Below are 25,807 nucleotides of genomic sequence, written 5' to 3' on the forward strand. Positions count from 1 at the left end.
CATCAGCCTGGATTAGTGAGCCTGACCCAGCACCCAGATCAAAAGGGACCATTGCACGTATACCACCCACCACCCCCCCCCCACCCCCGTCCCAGCATCACTCCCACACATCTGGCCGATGCACATCATTGACACACAGTCTTCACTTGCACCTTTATTGAGTTGTGTACCGATAGCAGGCCTGGTCACACTAATCCCCGTCACTCACCGGTGGGGGGGGCTATGGGTTCACCGCTGCACAGGCTGGTCAGCACCGTCTGCAGGCCTGGTCACACTGATCCCTGTCGCTCATAGCCCCCTATGAGGGGGATGGGGATGGTGGGCTGGGAGGAATGTGATTGGGGAGGGAGACAAGGGCTGCTCATGCTGGCTGCGGGGGGGGGGGGGGGGCTTGGGTAAGGCCTGGAGGAGGCAGAAGTGGGTCAGGGAAGTTCAGGGAAGGTGGGAGTCAGAAGGAGGAGGAGGGAGGCAGGAGTGGATCTTGCTGGGCCAGGAGGAAGGAAGTGGGTGTCAAGGTCGGGGAAGGGGAAGGGGGGTGTTAGGGGTGCGGACCTTGCGGGGTCGGGGAGAGGCTCCATTCTCGGGTTTGATCAGACCGTTCTCATGGTGACCTGGCGGGTGGAGAGGGTGGCGGGTTACTGTGGTAACATGGCCTCCACACCCCCTCCCCCACCAACCCACCCACAACCCCCTCCCCCACCAACCCACCCACAACCCCCTCCCTCACCAACCCACCCACAACCCCCTCCCCCACCAACCCACCCACAACCCCCTCCCTCACCAACCCACCCACAACCCCCTCCCCCACCAACCCACCCACAACCCCTCCCCCCACCTTCCAAGCCCACTCCCCCCCCGACCTCACCTTCCCTGCCACCAGCCCGCCTCTACCCAGCCCCAGGTGCTAACGTACCGGGGTCCCTACGGAGGCTCCGTGTCCTGGGTCCCTGTGCAGCCCCCACCCTCCTGCGAGACGCCCGCTCCTCCTGGCCCTGTCGCCAGCGCCGCAGCTGGAAGTTGATGAAACGCCACATCATCCAGGCCTGGGGGGCACAGATCATCGGCAGTGTGACGAGCCTGGGGGGGGGGGGGGGGGTTTCACAACATCAATCAACTTGGGGGCAGCGTCAGGGTGGGATTTGCCTTCTATGTGTGGGAAGCTGCTGGAACCCCATCGAGCTCTGAGTGACCACAACACCCACCCACTCCAGGACCGCCATCATCACTGATCCTCCCCACATTTTCTCCAATTCCAGTGCACACCCTTCCCCCCCTAGGGCAAAGCAAGCCTCACCTCCACAGGATGTGGGAGAACCCCCATGGGTTCAGGGAGAACGTGCAGTCTCCATGCAGGTAGTGCCCGCCTGAGGCTGGCATTGAACCTGCCCAACTGGAGCCACCTGTGCCCCCAAGAAAGTGAGATGAAGCTGGAAAATGCAGCCCCGATGGTGACATGGCAGCACATCAAGGATCCAGGGTAATAGGCCGTGGCTAAACCAGGAAACCAAGGCCAGCTGAAAGGCAGGACGCCGCGGGTGGAACCAGTCGGGCAGAGGGAGTGGAAGGAGCCAATGTGGACTTTCCAAAGTCCCAGGATCAGGAACCGCACGAGGCTGCTCTACAAGGGGAGCTCATGGAGGGACAGGCGACAAGGCCATGGTCTTGTTGGGTTAAGGGGAAAAGCTTAGGGGGAACTTCTTCACACAGTGTGGTGGGGGTGTGGAACGAGCTGCCAGTTGAAGTGGTGAATGTGGGCTCAATGTTAACATTTCACAGGAATTTGGACAGGGACATGGATGGGAGGGATATGGACGGGTATGGACTGGGTGCAGGTCAGTGGGACTAGGCCAAAAACAATGGTTCGGCACAAACTAGAAGGGCCGAAGGGGCCTGTTTGTGTCCTGTGATGTTCTATGGTTCAGGGCTGTGGTTTTGGTGGTGGTGAACAATAGAGGCCACTGAGTTCCCTCAGGGATGAGTCAGTCAGACTCCACTTCAGGTAGAGACACTGCTCTCCACAACTGGGATGGCTAATTTGGACAACATTAGACAGAACCTTGCAAAGATTCAGTCACAGAATTCTGCCACATAAAAACAGACTGAATGTCAGAAGGTGGGGATACAGCGCCTCTTCAAAAAGGTTGTAGTAGAGGTTCACAGACTTGACAAGTTCTCATGTGTAGGTGAGACCACATGGATCCAGTGAGAATAAAATGGGCTGGTTGAAAGGTGGGAGGGGCTTGTTACTCAGGTGGGAGGTGTGACCAGTGGAGGGCCGCTGGGCTGGTGCTGATCCACTGTCATTTGTTGGCTACAGTAACGACTTGAATAACAATGTAGTTGGCAAGGTTAGTGGGTTTGGGGATGTCACCAATGTTGGGGGCGCAGTGGGCAATGAGGAGGTTAGCAGAGATCACCGGGGAACCTGGGCCAAGATGGGATTCAACTCAGACAAGTGCAGGGAGTTGCAGTTTGGAAGGTTGGATCAGGGCAGGACTAACACGGTGAATGGTAGGACCCTGGTGTGTTGTGGAACACAGAGACCTGGGGTGGGGAGTACAGGTACATTTCTCCTAAAGAGGCTACACAGGTGGTCAGGCTGGTGATGGTACCTGTTGTCTGCCTTCATCGGTCAAGGCACTGGGTACAGGAGTAGGGTCGTCATGTCACAACTGGACACAAGGTTGGTGAGACCAGTGTGGGTGAGACACAACTGGACACAATTTGCGTGAGACACACACAACTAGACAATGTTGGTGAGACACAACTGGACACAATGTTGGTGAGACCACACATTGTTGGTGAGACACAATGGGACACAGTGTTGGTAAGACACAACTGGACACAGTGTTGGTGAGATACAACTGGACAAAGTGTTGGTGAGACACAACTGGACAGTGTTGGTAAGACCACACAGTGTTGGTAAGACACAATTGGACACAGTGTTGGTGAGACACAACTGGACACAGTGTTGGTGAGACCACACATTGTTGGTGAGATACAACTGGACAGTGTGTTGATGAGACACAATGGGACACAGTGTTGGTGAGACACAACTGGACAGTGTGGGTAAGACACAATTGGACACAGTGTTGGTGAGACACAACTGGACACAATGTTGGTGAGACCAGAGTTGGTGAGACACAACTGGACACAATGTTGGTGAGACCACACATTGTTGGTGGGATACAACTGGACAGTGTGTTGATGAGACACAATGGGACACAGTGTTGGTGAGACCACAGTGTTGGTGAGACACAACTGGACAGTGTTGGTGAGACCACACATTGTTGGTGAGATACAACTGGACAGTGTTGGTGAGACACAACTGGACACAATGTTGGTGAGATACAACTGGACACAATGTTGGTGAGACCAGTGTTGGTGAGACACAACTGGACAGTGTTGGTAAGACCACACAGTGTGGGTAAGACACAATTGGACACAGTGTTGGTGAGATACAACTGGACACAATGTTGGTGAGACCAGTGTTGGTGAGACACAACTGGACACAATGTTGGTGAGACCACACATTGTTGGTGAGATACAACTGGACAGTGTGTTGGTGAGACACAACTGGACAGTGTTGGTGAGACACAACTGGACAGTGTTGGTGAGACACAACTGAACACAATGTTGGTGAGATACAACTGGACACAATGTTGGTGAGACCAGTGTTGGTGAGACACAACTGGACAGTGTTGGTAAGACCACACAGTGTGGGTAAGACACAATTGGACACAGTGTTGGTGAGACACAACTGGACACAATGTTGGTGAGATCACACAGTTCTGGAACATCATAATGGAAATTATTCAGAAATACTTTACTGGTACCAGATAGACGGGGACATTTCTCCCTGGAGCACAGGAGGCTGAGGGTGAACCTAACAGGTGGGTCAGAGAGAGGGGACATACCCCTGGTCTTTGTTTTGGTAGGGAAGGTGTAGATGTAAGAGAGGAAATGTTAAAGGGATGTGAGGGGCCTAGTCTTTACACAGAGGGTGGTTGGTGTGTGGGACACTTTGCCAGAGGGAGTGGGAGAGGCCACAATAATGTGATATTTGAAAGACATTGAGACAGTTATAGGAATAGGATGAGTTTTTGAGACAGTCAGCACAATTTGTGAGGGCAAGGTCGCACCTCACGTCTCATTTACTTTTTTCAGGAGGTGACAAAGGAAACTAATGAGGGTCAGGTGGTAGATGTGGTGTCTATCCAGTCTCATTCACTGCCAGACTTGGGAGGAACAAAACCTCTTCTGCCTAGACCCCCTCCAACTGGATGGCATGGACATCAACTCCTCTGGTTTCCATTAGCACCTCCCCCCATCTCCTTTCCTCCTGATCCACCCCCTTCCCCTGATCCTCTCCGTGTCCAGTTATCATCCTTTGTCTTTGTGGGTTGGTCTGGTCTCCATCCTCCCCATTTTTCCTTTCTTCCCTTCTTGGTTAATTGAGTTGAAGGGGTCAGGAATGTACTTTTCCCTCCTGTGGGTGCTGCCAGACCCGCCAGGTTCCTCCAGCATTTACTACAGGAACACAATCCTTTATCTGGAACCCTTGGGGGGACAACAGTGTGTTCCGAATTTCGGATTTTGGAAAGCCCACCCGAATTGTGCTGCTGTATCCACTCCCTCCCCCTTCCAGTCGCGCTGCCGTCTTCCACCCGCCACCCCCCCCCCCTCACCCGCCCGACTCGCACTGCTGGTCTCTGCCCTATTGCCGGATTTTGGAGCTTTCCGGATTTTACATGTCGGATGAAGGATAGTGGTCCTGTACAATCACAGCGTCTGCAGACTTTCCCTTTATTCCCACTCTCTGTTACCTCTTTAGGTCATCTGTTCAAGGTGGGGAGAGGTCAGGGGTAAGATTTTTTACACAGAGAGGGGTGGGGGCCTGGAATGCATGACCAAGGGTGGTGGTGGAGGCTGGGACATTAGGGACATTTAATAGACTCTTAGACAGACACATGGAATAGAGGGTTACAGACAAGGGAGGGAAGGTTTAGATTCTTGTGCAGTCGGTTTACATAGGTCAGCACAACATCGTGGCTGAAGGGCCTGCCTGTGCTGGACTGTTCTATGAAAGGTTAGAGGGATAGGCCCAGATGCAGGCAAATTGGATGAGTTTGGGTGGACCATTTAGTCGCATGGAGATGTCACAATAAAGGATTCCCTGAGGAGCAGTGACCACAACATGACCAAAATCTGATGGCTTGTAGGTTGGTTTGTAAATCCGAGGGTGTGTGATGAAGGGCTCAAGTCCGAAACGTTGGTTCTATATCTTTATCTTTGCTAGAAAGGACAGGTTGACCTGCTGAGTTTTTACCCCCAACGTCCCATCTGCAGGTTTCATGTTTTACATCACAACAGTCATGTAAAGGACATGTAAAGGACATGTAAAGGACATGTGAGGCCTCACGTCAGTTACAAGGATATTATTGAAATTCATTCTTGGGGACAGGACTCCTCTTCACTTGGGATGGTAGGGAGTCACATTTGTTTTGAGAGTGGGAAATCTGCCCCATAAATTGGATGATTTTGAAGGCAGAACCATCGACATGGTTGGACATTACCATAGAACACTACAGCGCAGAAACAGGCCCTTCAGCCCTTCTAGTCTGTGCTGAACCATTTTTCTTGCCTAGTCCCACTGACCTGCACCCAGTAGCCCCCAACAGGCTTCCCATGGTGGAGTCCACCAGAAATTCACCCTGTCTTCCTGCTGAGGGCTGCCCAATGTTTAATGAGGTGGGAGTGAGTGCAACATCCCTTCACATGTATTCAACGCCCTAATGAAGGCCAGTATCCTTGATGTCCTATAACCAGGTTATGCACCAGTTCCCATCTTAATACATCTTTGGACTTGTTCCTCGATTCTCCACAGGAGATTTCTACCTGACTGGTGCTCCCACACTGCTTCACCTCACACAGATCTGGATTAAACTCCATCCTACCACATCACAGCCCCTTTCACCATGATGTCAAGGTCATTCTGCAGCCTTTGGAACGTCATTAAATCCTCCAGTCCTTATCCTGATGCTACCCCTGCCATGTCCATCAAGCCCACTCATGTGTCCCTCCATGTCCATCCAACCTATTCATATTCATTAAACAGCAAGGGTCCCACATAAGGCATCATACCAAGACCAGCTGTAAATTGGAGGAACAACTCCTAATTTTCTCTCCAACTGGATGTCATTAACCTCGACATCCAGTTTCTGCTAACCCTGCTCTTCCTCTCTTCTCTATCCCTCCAGGTCTCCACCCCCTTCCCTCTCTGATCACTGACCAGTCTCAGCACCCACTGGCAGAAGAACTCTCACCCACCACCATCTCCCACGGCCGAGCTGGTGTTGGATCTAGTTTGCCAACTTGTGGTGGGTCCTCACCTTTTGGGGCTAGTCTTCCACTTGGAACCTTGTTGGTGCTCTCCAGGTCATCCACGAAGGCACAGCCTCTACCATCCCCTCAGCCCTGGACAAACCCTGATGTCTCATCAATCCGTGCCTTTGCAAGTGATCATGACTCCCCTTCCTCAGATTTGTCCAGTCTTCTCCAATGCTGATGTTGTGCTCACACGTCTGAGATTAACCAGTCTTTCTTTGCTACCATTCTTTAAAATGGTAGCCTCTCATCCCAACACTTGCACTGGTCCCACTCTGTCCATGTGATTGACCCAGTGCCATGAACCAGTGACGAGCTGTGAAGCCTCAATGCACCCAAGTTTCACAGAGGACAGTGTGCTGTCAGCGTGCCATGGTGCAAGCCGATGTGCGTGCGGTGGTACGTACCGGATGGGAAGAGTGTTAAAGATCCCTTTATCCACATCCAGCGTTTGATGTTCAACACCGGAGAGACCAAACCCGATGACCAGCACGGCCAGAGTTAGGGTCATGAGGCGGGTCAATACAAACACCACGGCCCACAGGTTAAAACTGGATGGAGAGATACCTATCAGAGGGACGTCTTCCCCCCAACCCCCAGGTTATTTCCCCACTGTGGCATCCCCGCCACCACATTCCACCCCATCATCTCCCCGTCACACCCACCGTCTCCCACCTCCCCCTTCAGACCCTCACTCCCCGTACCCACCCCCACTCCTCATTACACTCCCTCTCACCCATCCATCCCCACTACCCACCCCCTCTCCCCGTACCCACCCCTCTTCCCATACCCACCCCACTCCCCATACCCACCCCACCCCCTCTCCCCGTACCCATCCCAACTCACGACACCAACCCCCACACCCTCTCCTCTCTCTCCACCCATCCCCTCTCCCCACCCAACCCTACTCTCCGAACCCACCCCGACTCCCCGTACCCATCCCGCTCCCCATCACACCCCCTCCCCGTACCCTCCTCCTCTCCCCATCCACTCTGTTCTGGCTCCCTGCCCTTACTCACAGCCTCTGGTTGTTCTCATTGGTGAAGTAGAGTAACCGTCCGGAGTGGAAGACAAGTTCGGCCACACTCTGTAGCAACAGCAAAACCAGCCCCAACCGTGTTAAGCTGCCAGGACAAAACATAGAAACATAGAAGATAGGAGCAGGAGTAGGTCATTCGGCCCTTCGAGCCTGCTCCGCCATTCAACGAGATCATGGCTGATCTTAAAGTTCAGTACCCCGTCCCCGCCTTCTCTCCGTAACCTTTAATACCCTTATACTGAAGAAATAGATCTAATTCCCTCTTAAATAGATTTAATGAACCTGCCTCTACTGCCCTCTGTGGCAATGAATTCCACAGATCCACCACCCTCTGGGTCAAGAAATTCCTCCTCATCTCGGTCCTAAATGGTTTGCCTATTATCCTCAAGCCATGGCCCCGGGTTCTGGATTTTCCCATCCTTGTAAACATCCCATCTGCATCCATTCTGTCCAGTCCTGCCAGAATTTTATAGGTCTCTATGAGATCCCCTCTCAATCTTCTAAACTCCAGCGAGTACAATCCCAATTTGCGCAATCTTTCCTCCTAAGTCATTCCTGCCATTCCAGGTATCAGCCTGGTGAATCGCCTCTGCACTCCCTCCATTGCAAGAACATCCTTCCTTAGATAAGGTGACCAAAACTGCACACAATACTCCAGGTGGGGTCTCACCAAGGCCCTGTATAGCTGCAGTAAGATATCCTTGTTCCTAGACTCAAACCCTCTTGTTATGAAGGCCAACATACCATTTGCCTTTTTAACCGCCTGCTGTACCTGCAGGCTCGCCTTCAGAGACTGATGTACAAGACCCCTAGGTCTCTCTGCACTTCCCCATCTCCCAATCTATTGCCATTCAAATAGTAATCTGCCCTCCGGTTTGTATTACCAAAGTGGATCACCTCACATTGATCCACATTGTAGTGCATTTGCCATGGATCTGCCCAGTCCCTCAATTTATCCAAATCGCACTGGAGCTTCCTGACCCCCTCTTCCGTGCACACAACCCCTCCTAGCTTAGTGTCATCTGCAAATTTGGAGATATTACATCCAATCCCCTCATCCACATCATTAATGTAAATTGTGACCAGCTGGGGTCCCAGTACAGATCCCTGTGGTACCCCACTGGTCACCGCCTGCCACTTGTTATATATAGAGAATTTAGGTTAAAATGGCTTAAGTTAAAATGTGATGATTAATCATAAAAAGGGAAGCCAGAACGGACAGGGAGCTTACTAGCAGCCAAGGACAAAAGGTTCAGCTGGATATGTTTTTTTTTAAACATATCTTTTCATGGTCATAGTGAGAGACATGCAGGAGACAAAAGATTGATAAGAAGGGTGAGAAACAGAATTTAGTGTATGTAGAGTTCGCAGCGTACGTAATGAACGTGATAATTAAAAATGCAGTTATACTTAGAATGCTTTTGCAATACTAACCAATTAAAACAGTATTAATAAGTAGGGGAAGGGCAAACAACAAGGGTATAAAAATCAATGCACTGTATGTATCGGGGCTTAACTGGTGAGAAGCCAGTTGAGTCCAACTCTGCAGACTTGTAAATAAAGCTTGTCGTGTCATCAGTTTTAAAGAGACTCATGTGTGAGAAGTTTTATTTCTGACACCACTCAGAAAACGAGCCATTTATCCCAACTCTCTGTCTTCTACCTGCCAGCCAGTTCTCAATCCACATCAATACTTTGCCCCCAATCCCATGAGCCTTGATTTTGGAAGCCAGTCGTTTATGCGGGACCTTATCGAAGGCCTTTTGGAAGTCCAGGTACACCACATCCACTTGCTCTCCCCCATCTATTTTACCTGTCACCATCTCAAAGAATTCCAATAGATTTGTCAAGCACGATTTACCTTTTGTAAATCCATGTTGACTCCGTCCGATCCCTTCTCTGCTAGTCATATGCTCCACTATTACATCCTTAATAATGGATTCCATCATTTTGCCCACTACTGATGTTAGGCTCACCGGCCTATAATTCCCCGCTTTTTCTCTACCCCCATTTTTAAATAGTGGGGTAACATTAGCTACCCTCCAATCCATGGGTACTGACCCTGAGTCTATCGAGTTCTGGAAAATAATTCTTAAAGCATCTGCTATCTGAATGTCCACTTCCTTGAGTACCCTAGGATGTAGATTATCAGGCCCTTGGGATTTATCTGCCTTCAATCCCATCAATTTCCCCAAGACCATGTCCTTAGAGATACTGATTTCTTTCAGTTCCTCCCTTGCATTAGTCTCTATGTTTCCCAACATCCTTGGGAGGTTATTTGTATCCTCTCTTGTATAAACAGAACTAAAGTAAGAATTTAATTGCTCTGCCATTTCCTTATTCCCCATTATATATTCCCCTGATTCTGACTGCAAAGGACCTACTCTGGATTTCACCAATCTTTTCCTTTTGACATATTTATAAAAGCTTTTGCAGTCGGTTTTTATATTTGCCGCAAGCTTACTTTCGTAATTTATTTTTGCTCTCTTGATTAATCCCTTTGTCCTCATTTGCTGCATCTTGAACTGCTCCCAGTCTTCAGTTACGGACAATCACCAGTTAATACAACCGCCCATGTGCCAAACCACCCACCTTCCATCCCCGCCCACCCATGCACCCCAGAAATTGTCATGGGCATATCCCCCAATCCCAGTGCTTTCGTCCCCACCTGTTGGCTGCCTTTAAGCAGTTCTCCCTCAAGAACCTTCCTCTCCTTAATAAATGCCTCAAATAAATTCCCCTCACTCCCAACATTAGAAAATGAACACATCCAATATCGTCAGAGTTGTCCTGAATGGAATGCAGCCCTTCTACCCCTCCTATCCCTATGTCCCTCACTGCTTCCATCTGTCTGCATTCACCCCACGTTGCTCTAAACTTCAGGGAGAAAGATAGGGTTACTGGTGTGAGAGGGAAAAATTACATTATTATCGTCGCTTTCCAAAGGTCACCACAACATAGTGGGCTGAAGGACCTGCACTGTGCTGACTATGCTCGAATAATCATCACTCCTCCCCTCCTTCTTCCATTGTCCTTCCTCCCCTTCTTCTCCTTCAATGGACCTTCCTCCTCTCCTCTTTTTCCATGGACCTGCCCACCCCCCCACCTATTCCTTCCATGGTCCTTCCTCCCCTTCTCCTTTCATGGTCCTGCCTCACCTCCTCCTCCTTCCAAGTTCCACCCACCCACCTTCTGGTTCCATGGAACTTTCTCCCCTCTTTCTCCTTCCATGGATCTTCCTCCCCTTCTCCTTCCATGGACCTTCCTCCCCTCCTTCTCCTTCCATGGACCTTTCTCCCCACCTTCTCCTTCCATCAGCCTGCATCCCCTCCTTCTCCTTCCATGGACCATCCTCCCCTCCATCACTTTCCATGGATCTATCTCCACTCCTCTTTCATGGACCTGCCTCCCCAACTTCTCCTTCCATTGTCCTTCCTTCTCCTTCCATCGACCAGCCTCCCTTCCTTCTCCTACCATGGACCTGCCTCCTCGCCTTCTATGGTCCTTACTCCCTTCCTATTCCTTCCATGGTCCCTCCTCCCCCCTCCACCTGCCATGGATCTTCCTCACTTCCTTTGCATGGATCTTCCTCCCTTCCTTCCATGGACCTTCCTCCCCTTTTTCTCCTTCCATGGACCTGCCTCCATAACCTCCTTCAATTGACCTTCCTCCCCTCCTTCTCCTTCCATGGTCCTTCCACACCTCCTTTGTCCTTCCTCCCCTCCTTCTCCTTCCATGGACCTGCCTCCCCTCCTTCTCCATGTTCCACCCATCCACCTTCTGGTTCCATGGACCTTTCTCCCCTCCTTCTCCTTCCATGGCCCTTCCTCCTCTCCTACTCTTTCCATGGACCTGTCTCCCCTCCTTCTCCTTCCATAAGCCTTGCTCCTTCTCCTTACAAGGACCTGCTTCCCTTCCTTCTCTTTTCATCGACCTGCCTACCCTCCTTCTCCTTCCATGGACCTGCCTCCCCTCCTTCTCCATGTTCCACCCATCCACCTTCTGGTTCCATGGACCTTTCTCCCCTCCTTCTCCTTCCATGGCCCTTCCTCCCCTCCTTTCATGGACCTTCCCCTCTCCTTCCATGGACCTTCCTCCTCTCCTACTCTTTCCATGGACCTGTCTCCCCTCCTTCTCCTTCCATAAGCCTTGCTCCTTCTCCTTACAAGGACCTGCTTCCCTTCCTTCTCTTTCCATCGACCTGCCTACCCTCCTTCTTCCATGGACCTGCCTCCCCTCCTTCTCCTTCCATGGACCTGCCTCCCCTCCTTCTATGGACCTGCCTCCCCTTCTTCTCCTTCCATGGACCTGCTTCCCTTCCTTCTCTTTCCATGGACTTGCCGACCCTCCTTCTCCTTCCATGGACCTGCCTACCTTCCTTCTCCTTCAATGGACCTGCCTCCCCTCCTTCTCCTTCCATGGACCTCCCACCCACCTTCTCATTCCACAGACCTTTCTCCCATCCTTCTCCTTCCTCCCTTCCTATTCCCTCCATGGTCCTTCTTCCCTTCCACCTGCCATGGTCCTTCCTCCCTTCCTTCTCCTTCCATGCCCCTTCCTCCCCTCCTTTCATGGATTTTCCTCCTCTCCTTCCATGGACCTTACTCCTTTCCTTCTCTTTCCATGGACCTGTCTCCCCTCCTTTTCCTTCCATAAGCCTTCCTCTTCTCCTTCTCCTTCCATGGACTTGCCTCCCACCTTCACCTCATCCCTACCTCTTCCAATTCTCCTGGCAGCTCAGGTATGCACCAACATGCACCTCATGTTTACCCTCTAACCTTAAGACAATATGGATGTCATATATATGACCATATGAATGAATGCCATTTGGCCGCCCATCGAGTCTGCCCTGCCATTTAATCATGAGCTGATCCATTTCACCACCGCCCCAATGCCCAGCCTTCTTCCCATAACATTTGGCTAATCAAGAATCTGTCAATCTCTCCCTTATATACACACCCAGTGACACAGCCTCCACAACCGCCTGATTCATTTCCCTCTGGCTGAAGAAATTCCTCCACATCTCTGTTCCAAGTGGAGATCCTTCAATCCTGAAGTTGTGAACCTCCTCTGAACCCTCTCCAGCAGCAGCACATCCTTTCTTAAATGAGGAACCCATAACTGCTCACAATCTCCACATGAGGCCTCACCAGGGCCTTATAAAGCCTCAACATCACATCCCTGCTCTTAGATTCTATTCCCCTTGAAACAAACGCCAACATTACCTTTGCCTTCTTCACCCCCGACTCAACCTGCAAGTTTACCTTCAGGTTCCTGCACGAGGATCCCAGGCCCCTTCACATCTGGGCATTTTCAACTTTCTACACATTTTCTACCAAACTGTGTGACCGTCAACTTTCCCACATTATACTTAATTTGACCCTTCTCTGTCCGTTCTCCTCATTTGTCCAAGTTCTTCTGCAGCCTCCCTGTTCCCCCTACATGACCTGCTCTTCCACCTCCCTTCATATCATTTGCAAACCCGTTCATTCCAGAATCCAAATCATTACAGACAGGAGCCAGGTGTAGGCCTTAAACTAGGACATTCAAGTAGCTTTCATGAACGAGGCCTAAATTTGGCTTTGTTAGTTAGAGTCCTGGAGTAAGGTAAGTAAGGCAAAATATGAGCACACGCTGTTGGTCTAATGATGCTCCTCAGAACCCAGAATTGATACAAAATCACCATGACTGTGTGAATCTGGAGACGAAACAATGGCAGAGGTACAAAGGGTTCATGCAAAAACTTCAAAAACACTACTCCAACAAATTGTATCGGACCCATCAGCCTACTGAAAGTAAAAACCGTACAACTGTTACCGAGCAAAATAAAACGAGGGGTTGGGCTGCAATTTGCAGTGAATTCAATGCAAATTTTAAATAAAAATGTAACCACAAGAACAGTCCAATTTCAGTCTGTGGAAGAATCTTAACCTGGCTTTATAAAGAGAGAATGCAGAGATCAGAAAAGAAATTTAATACTGACCACCAAGAAAAGACAAGACCCATGAGTGATCTGCTGCCTGGAACAACCTCTGGATGGGACAGCAGACAATGACCATTGGGACAATTCAGGTGAAGAACTAAGCACAAATGGAAATAGACCAAAGAAAGGAAATTGGTTACTTCCGTTGGTCAATCTATTCCACTGTCTGTGTCAATTTTTATTCTTCTGTCATTCTAAGGAGCAGATGAGTTCATTTGTGCTTGTAATGGTTGAATACCAGAGGAGAAGAATCAGAACAGGTTGGAAGAGGCCGGGCACAACGAGTGGGTCCCCTCCCTGCCGCAGCCCTGAGAGAAGATGCCACCCTTCAGCAGAGAAGAAGATGATGAAAAGTTAGCCTGAGAATTTCATGAGTATTAAACAAATGTTTTGTCATCTGGATATTCAGGAGTGTGAGGATTTTAATCGCCACAAACGACATTTTCAATCAGCCTTGCTTTAATCACTCGTGTCATTTTGCTGCAGAAGTCCTCGGGAACACATTCCATATTGAAACACATTCACCTGATTGAAGAGCTGCAATGTGAAAGCAAGTCTTTGTTGGTCATTTCCTGCCTTAGACCCTGACCTTCCACTGCAGGATCCGGAGAGCAAAGCAGCTTTAGACAGTTGTGGAACATGGCTGTTGCAGTGACCACCTGGCAGCATCTCACTGGCTTGAAACCAAATATATTGGGTAAAGACTGGATCGATTTTCCTGCACTCCAAACATACACTCAACCATCCCTCCAGTGCAGATATCAGCTCTGTTGTAACATTGCTGCTCAGCTGTTGTGGGATTTATGTATGGAATGAATTTACTCTGACCACCTCCACTGTCACCAGGTAGTGGTCCATCATGTTACCTTGCCTCGTTTCCCAGAGGTCAGCTCCACAGGAAGACCGCAGCCACTTGCCCTGCCTCGTTTCCCAGGTGGAGGTCAGTTGCATCCTTCCCTTCACCTGCTTTTCTGCATCTTATGTGACCCTTTGAATTCATCGATGCTGTTATTCTTGCACTGCCTGTTGTACTTTGTATGGTTTGATTTGGCTGGATAGCATGTATCACAGCTTTCCACTGCACTGGGACAGGTGACATTACACAATGCATCACAAAATCTGCTGCCCGGTTCAATCCCTGAGCAGTTTGGCTGTCGCCGCTGCATGGACTTCTCAAACTCAGCAGAACATGGCGTGGGGTGGAGGAGCCTTCGAACGGGATACTTACTTGAGGAGATAAGCGCCGGTGATGTGTAGGAGGTACAAGGCAATGTACAGCAGCTGTCGTGGGATCTCCTCCTGCCAGACACAACACAGCTCATCAGCAAACCAGCCTGCAGTGCGACATCCCAGCACGCTCACACTTAACACGTTCAAACCTTCCCCTGCCCCGTCCTCCCCCAGCCCCATCCTCCCCATCCTCCTCCCTGCTCTGTCCTCCCCCGGCCCTGTCCTCCCCATCCTCCTCCCTGCCCTGTCCTTCTCCCTGCCTCATCCACCCAATCTCCATGTCCTCCTTCCCCCGACCCTATCCTCCCCATCATCCTCCCTGCTCCGTCCTCCCCCCGCCAGGTCCTCCTCATCCTCCTCCCTGCCCTGTCCTCCACAACCCATCCTCCCCCCCGCCCTGCCCTTCCCATCCTCTTCTCGCCCCATCATCCTTCCGTCCTGTTTGCCCAGTCTCCCCATCCTCCCTCCCTGCCCTTTTGGAAGGACAAACCAAGAAAGGACATACACGGTAAATGGTCAGGCACTGAGGAGTGGGGTAGAACAGAAGGATCTGGGAATTCAGATAAATAATTCACTGAAAGTAGTGTCACAGGTGGACAGGGTTGTAAAGGGAGCTTTTGGCATCTTGGCCTTCATAAATCAAAGAACTGAGTACAGGAGTTGGGATGTGATGGTAAAGTTGTTTAAGACATTGGCGAGGCCAAATTTGGAGTATTGAGTGCAGTTTTGGTCACCAAACTACAAGAAAGATATCAATAAGATTGAAAGAGGGCAGAGAAGATTTATTAGGAGGTTGCGCTGACGTCAGGAACTGAGTTACAGGGAAAGGTTAAATGGGTTAGGACTTTATTCCCTGGACCATAGAAGAATAAGGGGAGATTTGATCGAGGTATGAGGGGGAGAGACAGAGTAACTGTAGGTTGGCTTTTCCCACTGAGGGTGGGTGAGACACAAACCAGGACAGGGGTTAAGGGCGAAAGGGGAAATGTTTAGGGGCAACATGAGGGGGAATTTATTCACACAGAGAGTGGTGGGGGTGTGGAACGAGCTGCCAGATGGTGGTGAATGTGGGCTCAATTTTAACATTTTGGACACATACATGGATGGGAGGGGTATGGAGGGATATGGACTGAGTGCAGGTCAGTGGGACTAGGGAGAATATTGATTCAGCAGACTAGAAGGGCCAATGGGCCTGTTTCTGTGCTATAATGTTCTATGGTTCTAGGTGCCACACGAGGCACTTAACAAGATAAAAGCCATGGGCAAGATCAGCAAACATCAGAGGATGTGTGGATAAAGTGAAGGGAGGGAGGTTTAGGGGAGACGTCAGAGTTAAGTTTTTTTTTGATACAGAGTTGTGGGGGCCTTGAATGCCTTGCCAGGGATGGTGGTGGAGGCTGGAACATTGGGGGCATTTAAGAGACTCTTAGACAGGGACATGAATGGAAGAAAAATAGAGGGTTACGGGGTAAGTTTAGTATTTTGTCTTCAGGGTCAGTACAATATTGAGGGCCAAAAGGCCTGTTCTATGCTGTAGTGTTCTACAACAGGAAACATACCAGCATGGGGAGAGCATTGGCCGATTGGCAGGAAGCAGAGAGTCGGAATACAGGGCCCATATTCTGGTCGGCTGCCAGTTGCTGGTTGTGTCCACATGGGTCGGGGATGGAGACGCTGCTTATGTTGTGTATTAATGATTTGGATTCTGGAATGAACAGGTTTGCAGATGATACGAAGGGAGGTGGAGGAGCAAGTCGTGTTGGGGGAACAGGGAGGCTGCAAAAGGACTTAGACAGATGAGGAGAATGGGCAGAGAAGGGCCAAATGAAATATAATGTCGGAATCCCGCAACTGCAAGGTCTGTGCCTAAGATGGCGGCGCCTCTGATCGGCAGTAGCCATGAGGGATGACAGACTCTGGGGAGTGTAGGACTGGCGTAGGGCACCAGAAAACGAGGAGACCATCCCCCATCTGAGGAGGAGAAGCACAGAAGACGACACACTTGATGGTGACCACGGCGACGGACCAGTGACGGGGCTGAGGCTGAAAGACCAATGCATGCAGAGGGCTGTTGGTGACTCGAGGCGAGGAACCCACTGAGGCTGCAGGCTGTTGGCGACTCGAGGCGAGGAACCCACGGAGGCTGTGGGCTGCTTGCGACTTGAGGCAAGGAATTCACAGAGGCCATGGGCTGCCAGCGACTGTGGTCAAGGAACGTGCACTGGGCTGTGGGCTGCTGGAGACTGGCTCGATCTGGTTGAAGGTATTGGAACCGGGATGTGAGGGGGGGGCTGAAGGCACTGAAGGGTCCCCGACCACGTCAGAGGTTTGGATCTGGAGCTCGAGTGCCAATGGGTTGGATTGACTCTCTGGCTACGGGAGTACTGGAGGTGAATCCAAGGACACTTGGGTGACTCGGGGGCGGGAGCAACGACTCTCTCTCTCTGACTGCAAGAGACTCTTCAGGCAATTTCTGCCGATGGCGAATCTGTCAGTTCCGTGTAATATTCTGTGTAATGACAATAACTTGAAGCTTGCATCATGGAAAGTGGACGATCACGCAGTTTGGCAGAAAAAAAATAAATGGACAGACTATTTCTAGATGTGAAGGGACCTTGGATCCTCGTGCAGGAGCCTGAAGATAAACTTGCAGGTTGAGTCGGGGGTGAAGAAGGCAAAGGCAATGTTGGCGTTTGTTTCAAGAGGAATAGAATCTAAGAGCAGGGATGTGATGTTGAGGCTTTATAAGGCCCTGGTGAGGCCTCACGTGGAGATTGTGAGCAGTTATGGGCTCCTCGTTTAAGAAAGGATGTGCTGATGTTGAAGAAGGTTCAGAGGAGGTTCTCAATTTCTGGATTGAAGAGCGTCCACTTAGAATAGAGATGCTGAGGAATTTCTTCAGCCAGAGGGGGGTGAATCTGTGGAATTTGTTCCCACATGTGGTTGTGGAGGCCGAGTCAATGGGTGTATTTAAGGGAGAGATTGACAGGTTCTTGATTAGCCAAAGGTTATGGGCTAATCAAGGCCAGGCATTGGGGCGGTAGGGAAATGGATCAGTTTATGATTGAATGCTGGTCAGACTCAATGAGCTGAATGGCCTATTTCTGCTCCCATGTCTTATGGAGTGAGTTTAGAGCATGATGGACCCTCCATCAAACATTGCTGAGATGGATGGAAGTGCCACTGTCCTCAGGTCTGTGTCTACATATGGACGTAGCGTGGTCCTGGAACCTCGTGGCATGTAGCAGTGGGCGGGGGTTGGGTTGGGGGGGGGGGGGGGGCTCATCGACCTCCTACAGCTGTGCTCACAACTGTGAAGCTTGAATGATGATGACCCTGTCCGGGTCGGTCCTGCTTCACGAACAGTACCGACCTGGACAGCTTGTGTCAAGGCACAGATACAGGGCAGGAATGTGTCGGTTCTCACCCCCTCCTCACGTCCACGCGAGAGTGGGGAACCTACCTTGCGCACTCTCTGGAAGTAGAGCTCAGGGAGCATGTGGACCCAGTAGGAGATTTGGCACAGGTAAAAGAACTTCATCTGGAAGCTGTCGGGGTGAAAGACTTCAGTCAGCGTTGGGAGCCCTCCCCTCTCCCCCTGTACGGCCCCTTCCCCTCCCAACCCCCACCACACCTACCCACATCCCCTTCCCACCCAGATCCCCTCCCCCTCCTTCCCAGATCCCCTCCCCCTTCCCACCCAGATCCCCCTCCCCCTCCTACCCAGATCCCCCTTCCCCTCCTACCCAGACCCCCCCCAGATCCCCCTCCCCCTCCTACCCAGATCCCCTCACCCAGATCCCCCTCTCCCTCCCACACAGATCCCCCTCCCCCCCAACCCTGGACAGGGGGTGCCACTGGACTCACGAGAGGCGACTGTGTGGGTAGCCCTCCCACAGGCTGGAGGGGGAGCTGGCGTAACCTTCCTGCAGAGACACGAGGAGGGGTCAGCTGGTGTGGCCGGGGATGCAGAATGGCACTACATACGGGTGAGGGGAGAGGTGAGAGGCTCGGGAAATAAAGGGGGGTGGGGGGGTGACTTAGGGGCAGAGCTGGGGCGGAGGATCTACAGCACGGGAATAGGGAGGGAGTGGAAGGAGGGGGGAAGGAGGTACAAAAAGGTGGGAAGAGGGAGGGGAGAGGTTGTGTGGGGTAGGGAGGGAGTGGGGAGAGGTGGGAGGGGTGTGGGAGGAGATGGGTGGGAGGGGAATAGGAAGGTGAGGGGATGGGGGAAGGGAGGTGAGAGGAGCAAGGGGAGGAGGGAAGGAGGGGGAGGGAGGTGGGATGATCTGTGGGTTCCAGCGAGAGAGAGTGGGAGAGGTAGGGGGAAGTAGGAAGGGCAGGGCTAGACGGGGTAGATCCAGGGTTGTGGGGGGTGGGGTGTCAGACTGGGACTGGGACCGGGACCCCTCATGCACAGTGGATTACTCACACTGACAATTATGTAGAGGCCCCATACACTGGAGACCAGGTGGAGGACCACCAGCTGCCCAGACTCATTGACCTTGCTGTGTTTCACCTTCGATAGATGCAGCCGTTTGTTTAGTTTCTGAAAGCGAGACATGGCAGGTTACGTGTCGTGGACCAGCATCACCTACCCCAGACCCACTGAGACGTGGCAGCTTACGTGCCGTCGGCCAATATCACCTCCCCCAGACCCCCACCCTCTCCCACCTGCCATCTAACACACACACACCGGGCCACACACGGAACTTGCTCTATTGGCGAGATAGAATTGATCCCCTTCCAATTCCCACGCCCTACTGATCGCAGCTGTGCAGCCCGGGGAGTCACGCAGTGCATTCTGTGGAGTTGTGGTGGAGGGGAGGGGATGTACAGGGTGGAGGATGGGGTCCTGGAGGAGACTGAGCCTTGAGATGTTGGAGCCGCATAACAGGGGCAGTGAGGGTACCATCAGTCTCCTGGTGAACTCCGTAAGTGATGGAGTTACCGCTGGTTGCTATATCAGTCAGTATCCACGTAGCTGGGACAGTCATCTCTGCTCATTGATGACGGGGGTGTAACAAGAAGATGGTCAGGCCCTCTCTGGTCACTGGCAGATACGGATCCCTCCTCACTCACCAACCTGAACGTTGCCTGGTCTTACTGTGGGCAGACACGGACCCCTCCTCATTCACCAGCCTGAACCCTGCCTGGTCTTACTGTGGGAAGACACGGACCCCTCCTCATTCACCAGCCTGAACATTGCCTGTTGCCTGGTCTTACTGTGGGCAGACATGGACCCCTCCTCATTCACCAGCCTGAACGTTGCCTGGTCTTACTGTGGGAAGACACTGACCCCCCCCCCCTCATTCACCAGCCTGAACATTGCCTGGTCTTACTGTGGGAAGACACTGACCCCCCCCCCCCCCCTCATTCACCAGCCTGAACATTGCCTGGTCTTACTGTGGGAAGACACGGACCCCTCCTCATTCACCAGCCTGAACGTTGCCTGGTCTTACTGTGGGAAGACACTGACCCCACCCCCCCCCCTCATTCACCAGCCTGAACATTGCCTGGTCTTACTGTGGGAAGGCACGGACCCCTCCTCATTCACCAGCCTGAACGTTGCCTGGTCTTACTGTGGGAAGACACTGACCCCCCCCCCCTCATTCACCAGCCTGAACATTGCCTGGTCTTACTGTGGGAAGACACTGACCCCCCCCCCCCCCCTCATTCACCAGCCTGAACATTGCCTGGTCTTACTGTGGGAAGGCACGGACCCCTCCTCATTCACCAGCCTGAACGTTGCCTGGTCTTACTGTGGGAAGACACTGACCCCACCCCCCCCCCTCATTCACCAGCCTGAACATTGCCTGGTCTTACTGTGGGAAGACACTGACCCCCCCCCCCCCCCTCATTCACCAGCCTGAACATTGCCTGGTCTTACTGTGGGAAGGCACGGACCCCTCCTCATTCACCAGCCTGAACGTTGCCTGGTCTTACTGTGGGCATACACGGACCCCTCCTCCCTCACCAGCCTGAATGTTGCCTGGCCAATATTTCAGTTGCAAGGCATTGCAAATGGAATTGACGAGGCGGCGCGTGGAGTTCAGTTAGTATAACACTGATTGGGATGTCTAGGGGTTGGTGTAGAGTGGGTTCAACCTGCACTGTCTGTGAGGAGTTTGTACGTCTCCTCATGTCTGCGTAGGTTTTCCTAGGGCTACGAGGCTCAGTTTCCTCCCACTGTTTGAAAACGTACCGGGGGGGGGGTGTTACAGGTCAATTGGGTGTAATTGGGCAGCATGGGTTCGTGGGCCGGAAGGGCCTCGTTCCGTGCTGTACGTCTAAATTTAAAAACTTTAAATTTTAATAAAATTGTGCAATGATTGGTGAACGTGCCCACTCCGACCTACTGAGAGAAGGGAGGTCAGTGATGAGGCAGCCTTGGATGGTTGGACCAGGACACTGCCATTGAGGAACTCCTGCAGTGACGTCCTGGGACGAGGATGATTGACCTCCAACCACCACAACCATCTTCCTTTTGTAACAGTGAAGGACTACAGGTCTAGAGTAAATGGGGAGACCAAAGACATTAGAATTAGTATAGATTCTTGTTGAAAAAATGAATGGGACTGAAAGGTGATGATTCCCCAGAACACATGGAACAGATCCTTGGGTTTCAGGGACATGGCATATCCTCATGCCAAATTCCCACGGATCAGGGAGAGCGGATGGGATTCCAGAATTGAAGAGGAAATGGGCCAATAATATGGTTTACCCAACATTATTTTACCATGAATACTCAGTGTCTGAACTTTGCTGACTAACCTCCCGTGTGGGAACTTGTCAAAGACCCTACTAAAGTCCACGTAGACAACATCCACAGCCTTTCTTTCAGCAACTTTCCTGCAACCTCATCGAAAAACTCTACAAGATTGGTTAAAACGTCATCTACTACGCATAAAGCCGTGTTGACTGTCCCTAATCAGTTCCTGATCAGTCCCAGTCTGACACCCCACCCCCCACAACCCTGGATCCAAATACTTGTCTATTCGATCTCTAAGAGCACCTTCCAATAACTTACCTAGTACTGGCGTCGGGCTCACCCACCTGTAATTTCCAGGGTTACTTTTGAAGCCTTTTTTAAACAACGGAACAAAGTGAGTTACCCTCCAATCCTTTTAAATTTTAAATATTTCTGCCAGAGTCCCTGTAATTTCTACACCAGTCTCCCTCAAGATAAGATCTGAGGGAATATCCTGTCAGGCCCAGGGGATTTATCTACCCTGATTGCTTTAAGACAGCAAGCCCTTCCTCCTCTTTAATCTGTACAGGTTCCATTACCTCACTGCTTATTGTCCTTCCTTCCCACGACCCTGCTCCCATTTCCTGAGTGAATTCTGATTAAAAAAATCATTTAAGATTTCCTCCATCTCTGTACAAAGCCGACCACTCTGCTCTTCAAGGGACCAATTTTGTCCCTGACTATCCTTTTGCTCTTAATCTACCTGGAGAAACCCTGAGGATTTTCCTTCATATTGTCACCAAAGTACCTCGTGCCTTTTTGATTCTTCCTGATTTCTTTCATGAGGTATTCCTTTCATTTCTTTATACTCCTCAAGTACCTCATTTGTTCCATGTTGCCTGTCCCTGTTCTACACCTCTATCTTCTTCCGACCCAGATCCCCAATATCCCTCGATAACCAAGGTTCCCGATGCCTGTGAATCTCACCTTTAATCCTGACAGGAACATGCAAACTCTATTCTCTCAACATTTCTTCTTTGAAAATCCCCCACTTGCCTCGCACGTCCTTGCCCAAAAACAACATCCAATCCACGCATTCTAGATCCTTTCTCATTTCCTCAAATTGCCTTTCTCCAATTTAGAATCTCAACCCAAGGCCCAGACCCATCCTCCTCCATATTTAACTTGAAAGTTATGCATGAACTGAGTTTGTTCTCACTGGGACACAGGAGGCTGAGAGGTGACCTTGTACAGATTTATAAAGGGACTGCCTCATCGCATTCTATCTCCCAGGGTGGGGTAGTCCCAGTTTGAGGAGTGAAATTTAAGAAAGATCTGAGGTGAAGAGTAAGATTTCTCCTCAGAGGTGGTGGGTATCTGGAACGAGCTGCCGGGGGAGGCAGCTACAATTTAAATGTGTGAGAGACATTTGGAGAGGGAGTTGAAGAGAAAACGTGCAGGTAGGAATGAGCCTTCTGCAAGCGAGTGGGATGTGTGGACAGGCGCCAGAGGCCAGCAGCTGGAAGGCCCATTTCCATTGCATTGAATGAGCAGTGGAGTGAGTGGGCAACAGGCGAGGAAAGGGAGAGCGACGTTGGAACATAACCAAAGATCCCATCTGGCAGAAAGAATAACATTCAAATTATTATTTCAAAGGACCCGGACACTGGATCTGGGGGTCCTGGTACAGAAAACACAGAAGAGTTAGCACACAGGTACGGCAAGTCATTTGTGAAATGTTGGCTGTGATTGCCAGAAGTTTGAAGTGTTAAGATGAGGACGGTCTGACACGGCTGAGAATAATCAACAGTAACACCCAAGTCCTGGCTTCATACCACAAGGCACAGAAGACGAGAAACAGAATTAATACAGATCAGATGGGTGCAACGATCTCTGGGGATGTGGTCAGCTGAAGACCCTCGTTCTGTGCTGCACGACTTCACCTTTCTCAACAAAAAGCATCACGTTCGATTCGAGATCATCTATCCTGTCCAATAGCACACATACTGTTCACATTTCTAACCCGTCCATATCGACTCAACCTCCCAAAGGGTCTTCCTGACCACAGTCCCACACCCTCCTCCATCTCCCCTGCAGTATGAGCATTTTAAAGCCCCTCTGTGGATGTCATTACTTACATCAAGTGCATACTCCTGGACAACAGCATGTAAGATAATGGTAATGAAGACATAGAATGAGATGGTAACAAAATCACTGGTCCCGTAGAGATAATAAACAACATCCCCATCTGTCAGAGGGAGAGAAGAAACAGGACATACATATTGGCTCATCATTCCCAGAAAGTCTCATCTCTCGGACCCTCAGCAGACCACATGCCAACCCCCCACATTTCCAACCGAGTCTTGCAGAGCACATCCATCTCCCTTCTCTGAGGGAAGCAGGTGGGGTTATTGTAGATTGATGAAACCGCATCAGTGTAGTGTGGATGTCCTTTATTAAGGATGGACGCTAATGCGTGGGAGCAATGGAGAGAAGGCTTATTTGACCAATAGCTGAGATGGGTAGGTCAGCTCATGAGGAAAGACAGATGGGCTGGGTTCAGAGATGAGGGATTGGTGTGGGTGCGTGTGTAGGCTTGTCTGTAGCCATGTGCATGTCTGTAGGTGTCTGTACGCCTGTGGGGGGTCTGTGGCATGTGCACGTCTGTGGGCCTCAGGGAGTCTGTAGGCGTGCGTGCATCTCTGCATGTGTTTGCAAGCCTCCAGCTTCCAAGGGGTCTCCGTCCTGCTGTTTAAGGAAGGTAAGGGATGGAGGGAAAATGTGTGGGACGATAGCCCTGCTGGAAGCTGGGGCCACAACAGTCTGGCTGAATGGAAGTCTATGAGCATTTATAAAGAGAGATTTGCCCAACAAACCAAGTTTGTTTTGGTGAATTTGATCAAAGGAGTGTTGGGGGAAAGGACTGTAACTTGGGGGTGGGGGGAAATCGCTGGGGCCCTGGCACAAGGAATCTAACCACATGGAACTCAGCCCCACAACGCACTGGTACTGAATAGCCCAATTTCTCAGAGAGAGGAGAGGGAAGGCAAACAGCTTCCTCCTGGTCTATCACACACTCTGCAATTATTTATTCCTGCAGATGGAGCAGTTTGGGCCTGGACTTGTTGGAATTTAGGAGAATGAGGGGGAATCTTGCTGGAACATTTCAACCGTTGAAAGGCATGGGCAGAATCGATGTGCAGAAAGGTTGTTTCCCACAGTGGGAGAGTCTAGGACAAGAGGGCACAACTTCAGGATGAAGGGCATCTGCTTAGAACAGAGATGTGGAGGAATTTCTTCAGCCAGAGGAGGTGAATCTGTGGAATATGTAGCCACAAGGGGTTGTAGAGGCCAGGCCATTCGGTATATTTAAGGCAGAGATCAATCAGTTCTTGATTAGCCTGGGCATCAAAGGTTATGGGGAGAAGGCCGGGCAATGGGGCTGAGTGGGGGAATCATTCAGCTCATTATTGTTGAGGCAGACTCAATGGCTGAATGACCTATTTCTGCTCCCATGTCTTGTGGTCTTAAATGCTCCCTGATACTTCAACTGCATGGACCCCAGAGCCCACCCCAATGTCTGGTCCACCCATCCAGCCCACAAGCAGCCCCCCATTCAGTTACCTGCAGTGGTGGTGCTGACGTTGTACTGAGGGGAAATGAACATGAATGCGGTCTTTGCTGTAACCTAGGAAACAAAACACCAATCTGAGCCATGAAATCCATGTGGTGCAGAGTAACACAGGGTGCAGCTGTGCTCACCACCCCGGCATGTGCGGACATCCTCCTTAAACACTCCCCGACGTTGATCCCAGCGTGATAAACTCCAAAGTAATCAGCACTGACCATTATAATTCTGGTCACCTCACTACAGGAGGGATGTGGAGGGTGTAGAGAGGATGCAGAGGAGATTCACAAGGTCACTGCCTGGATTGGAGAATGTGCCTTATGAGGACATGTTGAGTGAATGAGGTCTTTTCTCCTTGGAGTGACGGAGGACGAGGAGTGAACTGATAAAGGTGGGCACGGCGAGGAGAGTCATTGATCGTGTGGACGGTTAGACTTTTCCCAGGGCTGAAATGACAAACACCAGGGGCATTATGATCATGTTAAAGGGGACACAGGAGTTGAGTCATAGCACAGAACTGCCCTGTGGCCCACCTTGTTCATGGCGACCAAGTCTTGCCGCTGGCTTTTTAACTGAGGCGCTTGCTTGTTTTCTGCTCATACCCTGACCAAGGGCCCCAGGCCTACGGATGCTGCGTGACCTGCTGAGTTTCTCCAGCATGTCTGTGTATTCACCCCAGTTCCAGCAACCAGACTTCCCTGTTTCACTCCATTTGCCTGCTTCCTCTTCAACCCTCCTCCCGATCCGTGTCACATCTATGCTTCCTCTGCCAGCCCGGTCAAGGCCCCTCAGATCTCTCTTAAATCTGCCTCCTCTCACCTTGACTCTGTGCTCCCTACTTCTAGAACC

The 25,807-nt window shown here is 51.0% G+C and overlaps 1 protein-coding gene across 1 annotated transcript; it reads right to left on the minus strand.

Annotated features, from left to right (window-relative positions):
- Positions 1-141: 141 nt before the first annotated feature.
- Positions 142-25,043, minus strand: tram2 (translocation associated membrane protein 2). The gene is made up of 10 exons (XM_069930591.1): positions 24,955-25,043; positions 23,469-23,578; positions 19,072-19,188; positions 18,507-18,565; positions 18,103-18,187; positions 14,638-14,708; positions 7,407-7,511; positions 6,795-6,938; positions 914-1,077; positions 142-611 (listed from the first exon to the last, which is right to left on the minus strand). Exons 1-10 carry the CDS (start codon positions 24,995-24,997, stop codon positions 511-513), a joined length of 999 nt encoding a protein of 332 aa, XP_069786692.1. The 5' UTR covers positions 24,998-25,043; the 3' UTR covers positions 142-510.
- Between the last annotated feature and the right edge of the window lie 764 nt (positions 25,044-25,807).

This window comes from Narcine bancroftii, chromosome 4 (genome assembly GCF_036971445.1).
Source record: "Narcine bancroftii isolate sNarBan1 chromosome 4, sNarBan1.hap1, whole genome shotgun sequence".
Lineage (NCBI taxonomy): Eukaryota > Metazoa > Chordata > Chondrichthyes > Torpediniformes > Narcinidae > Narcine > Narcine bancroftii.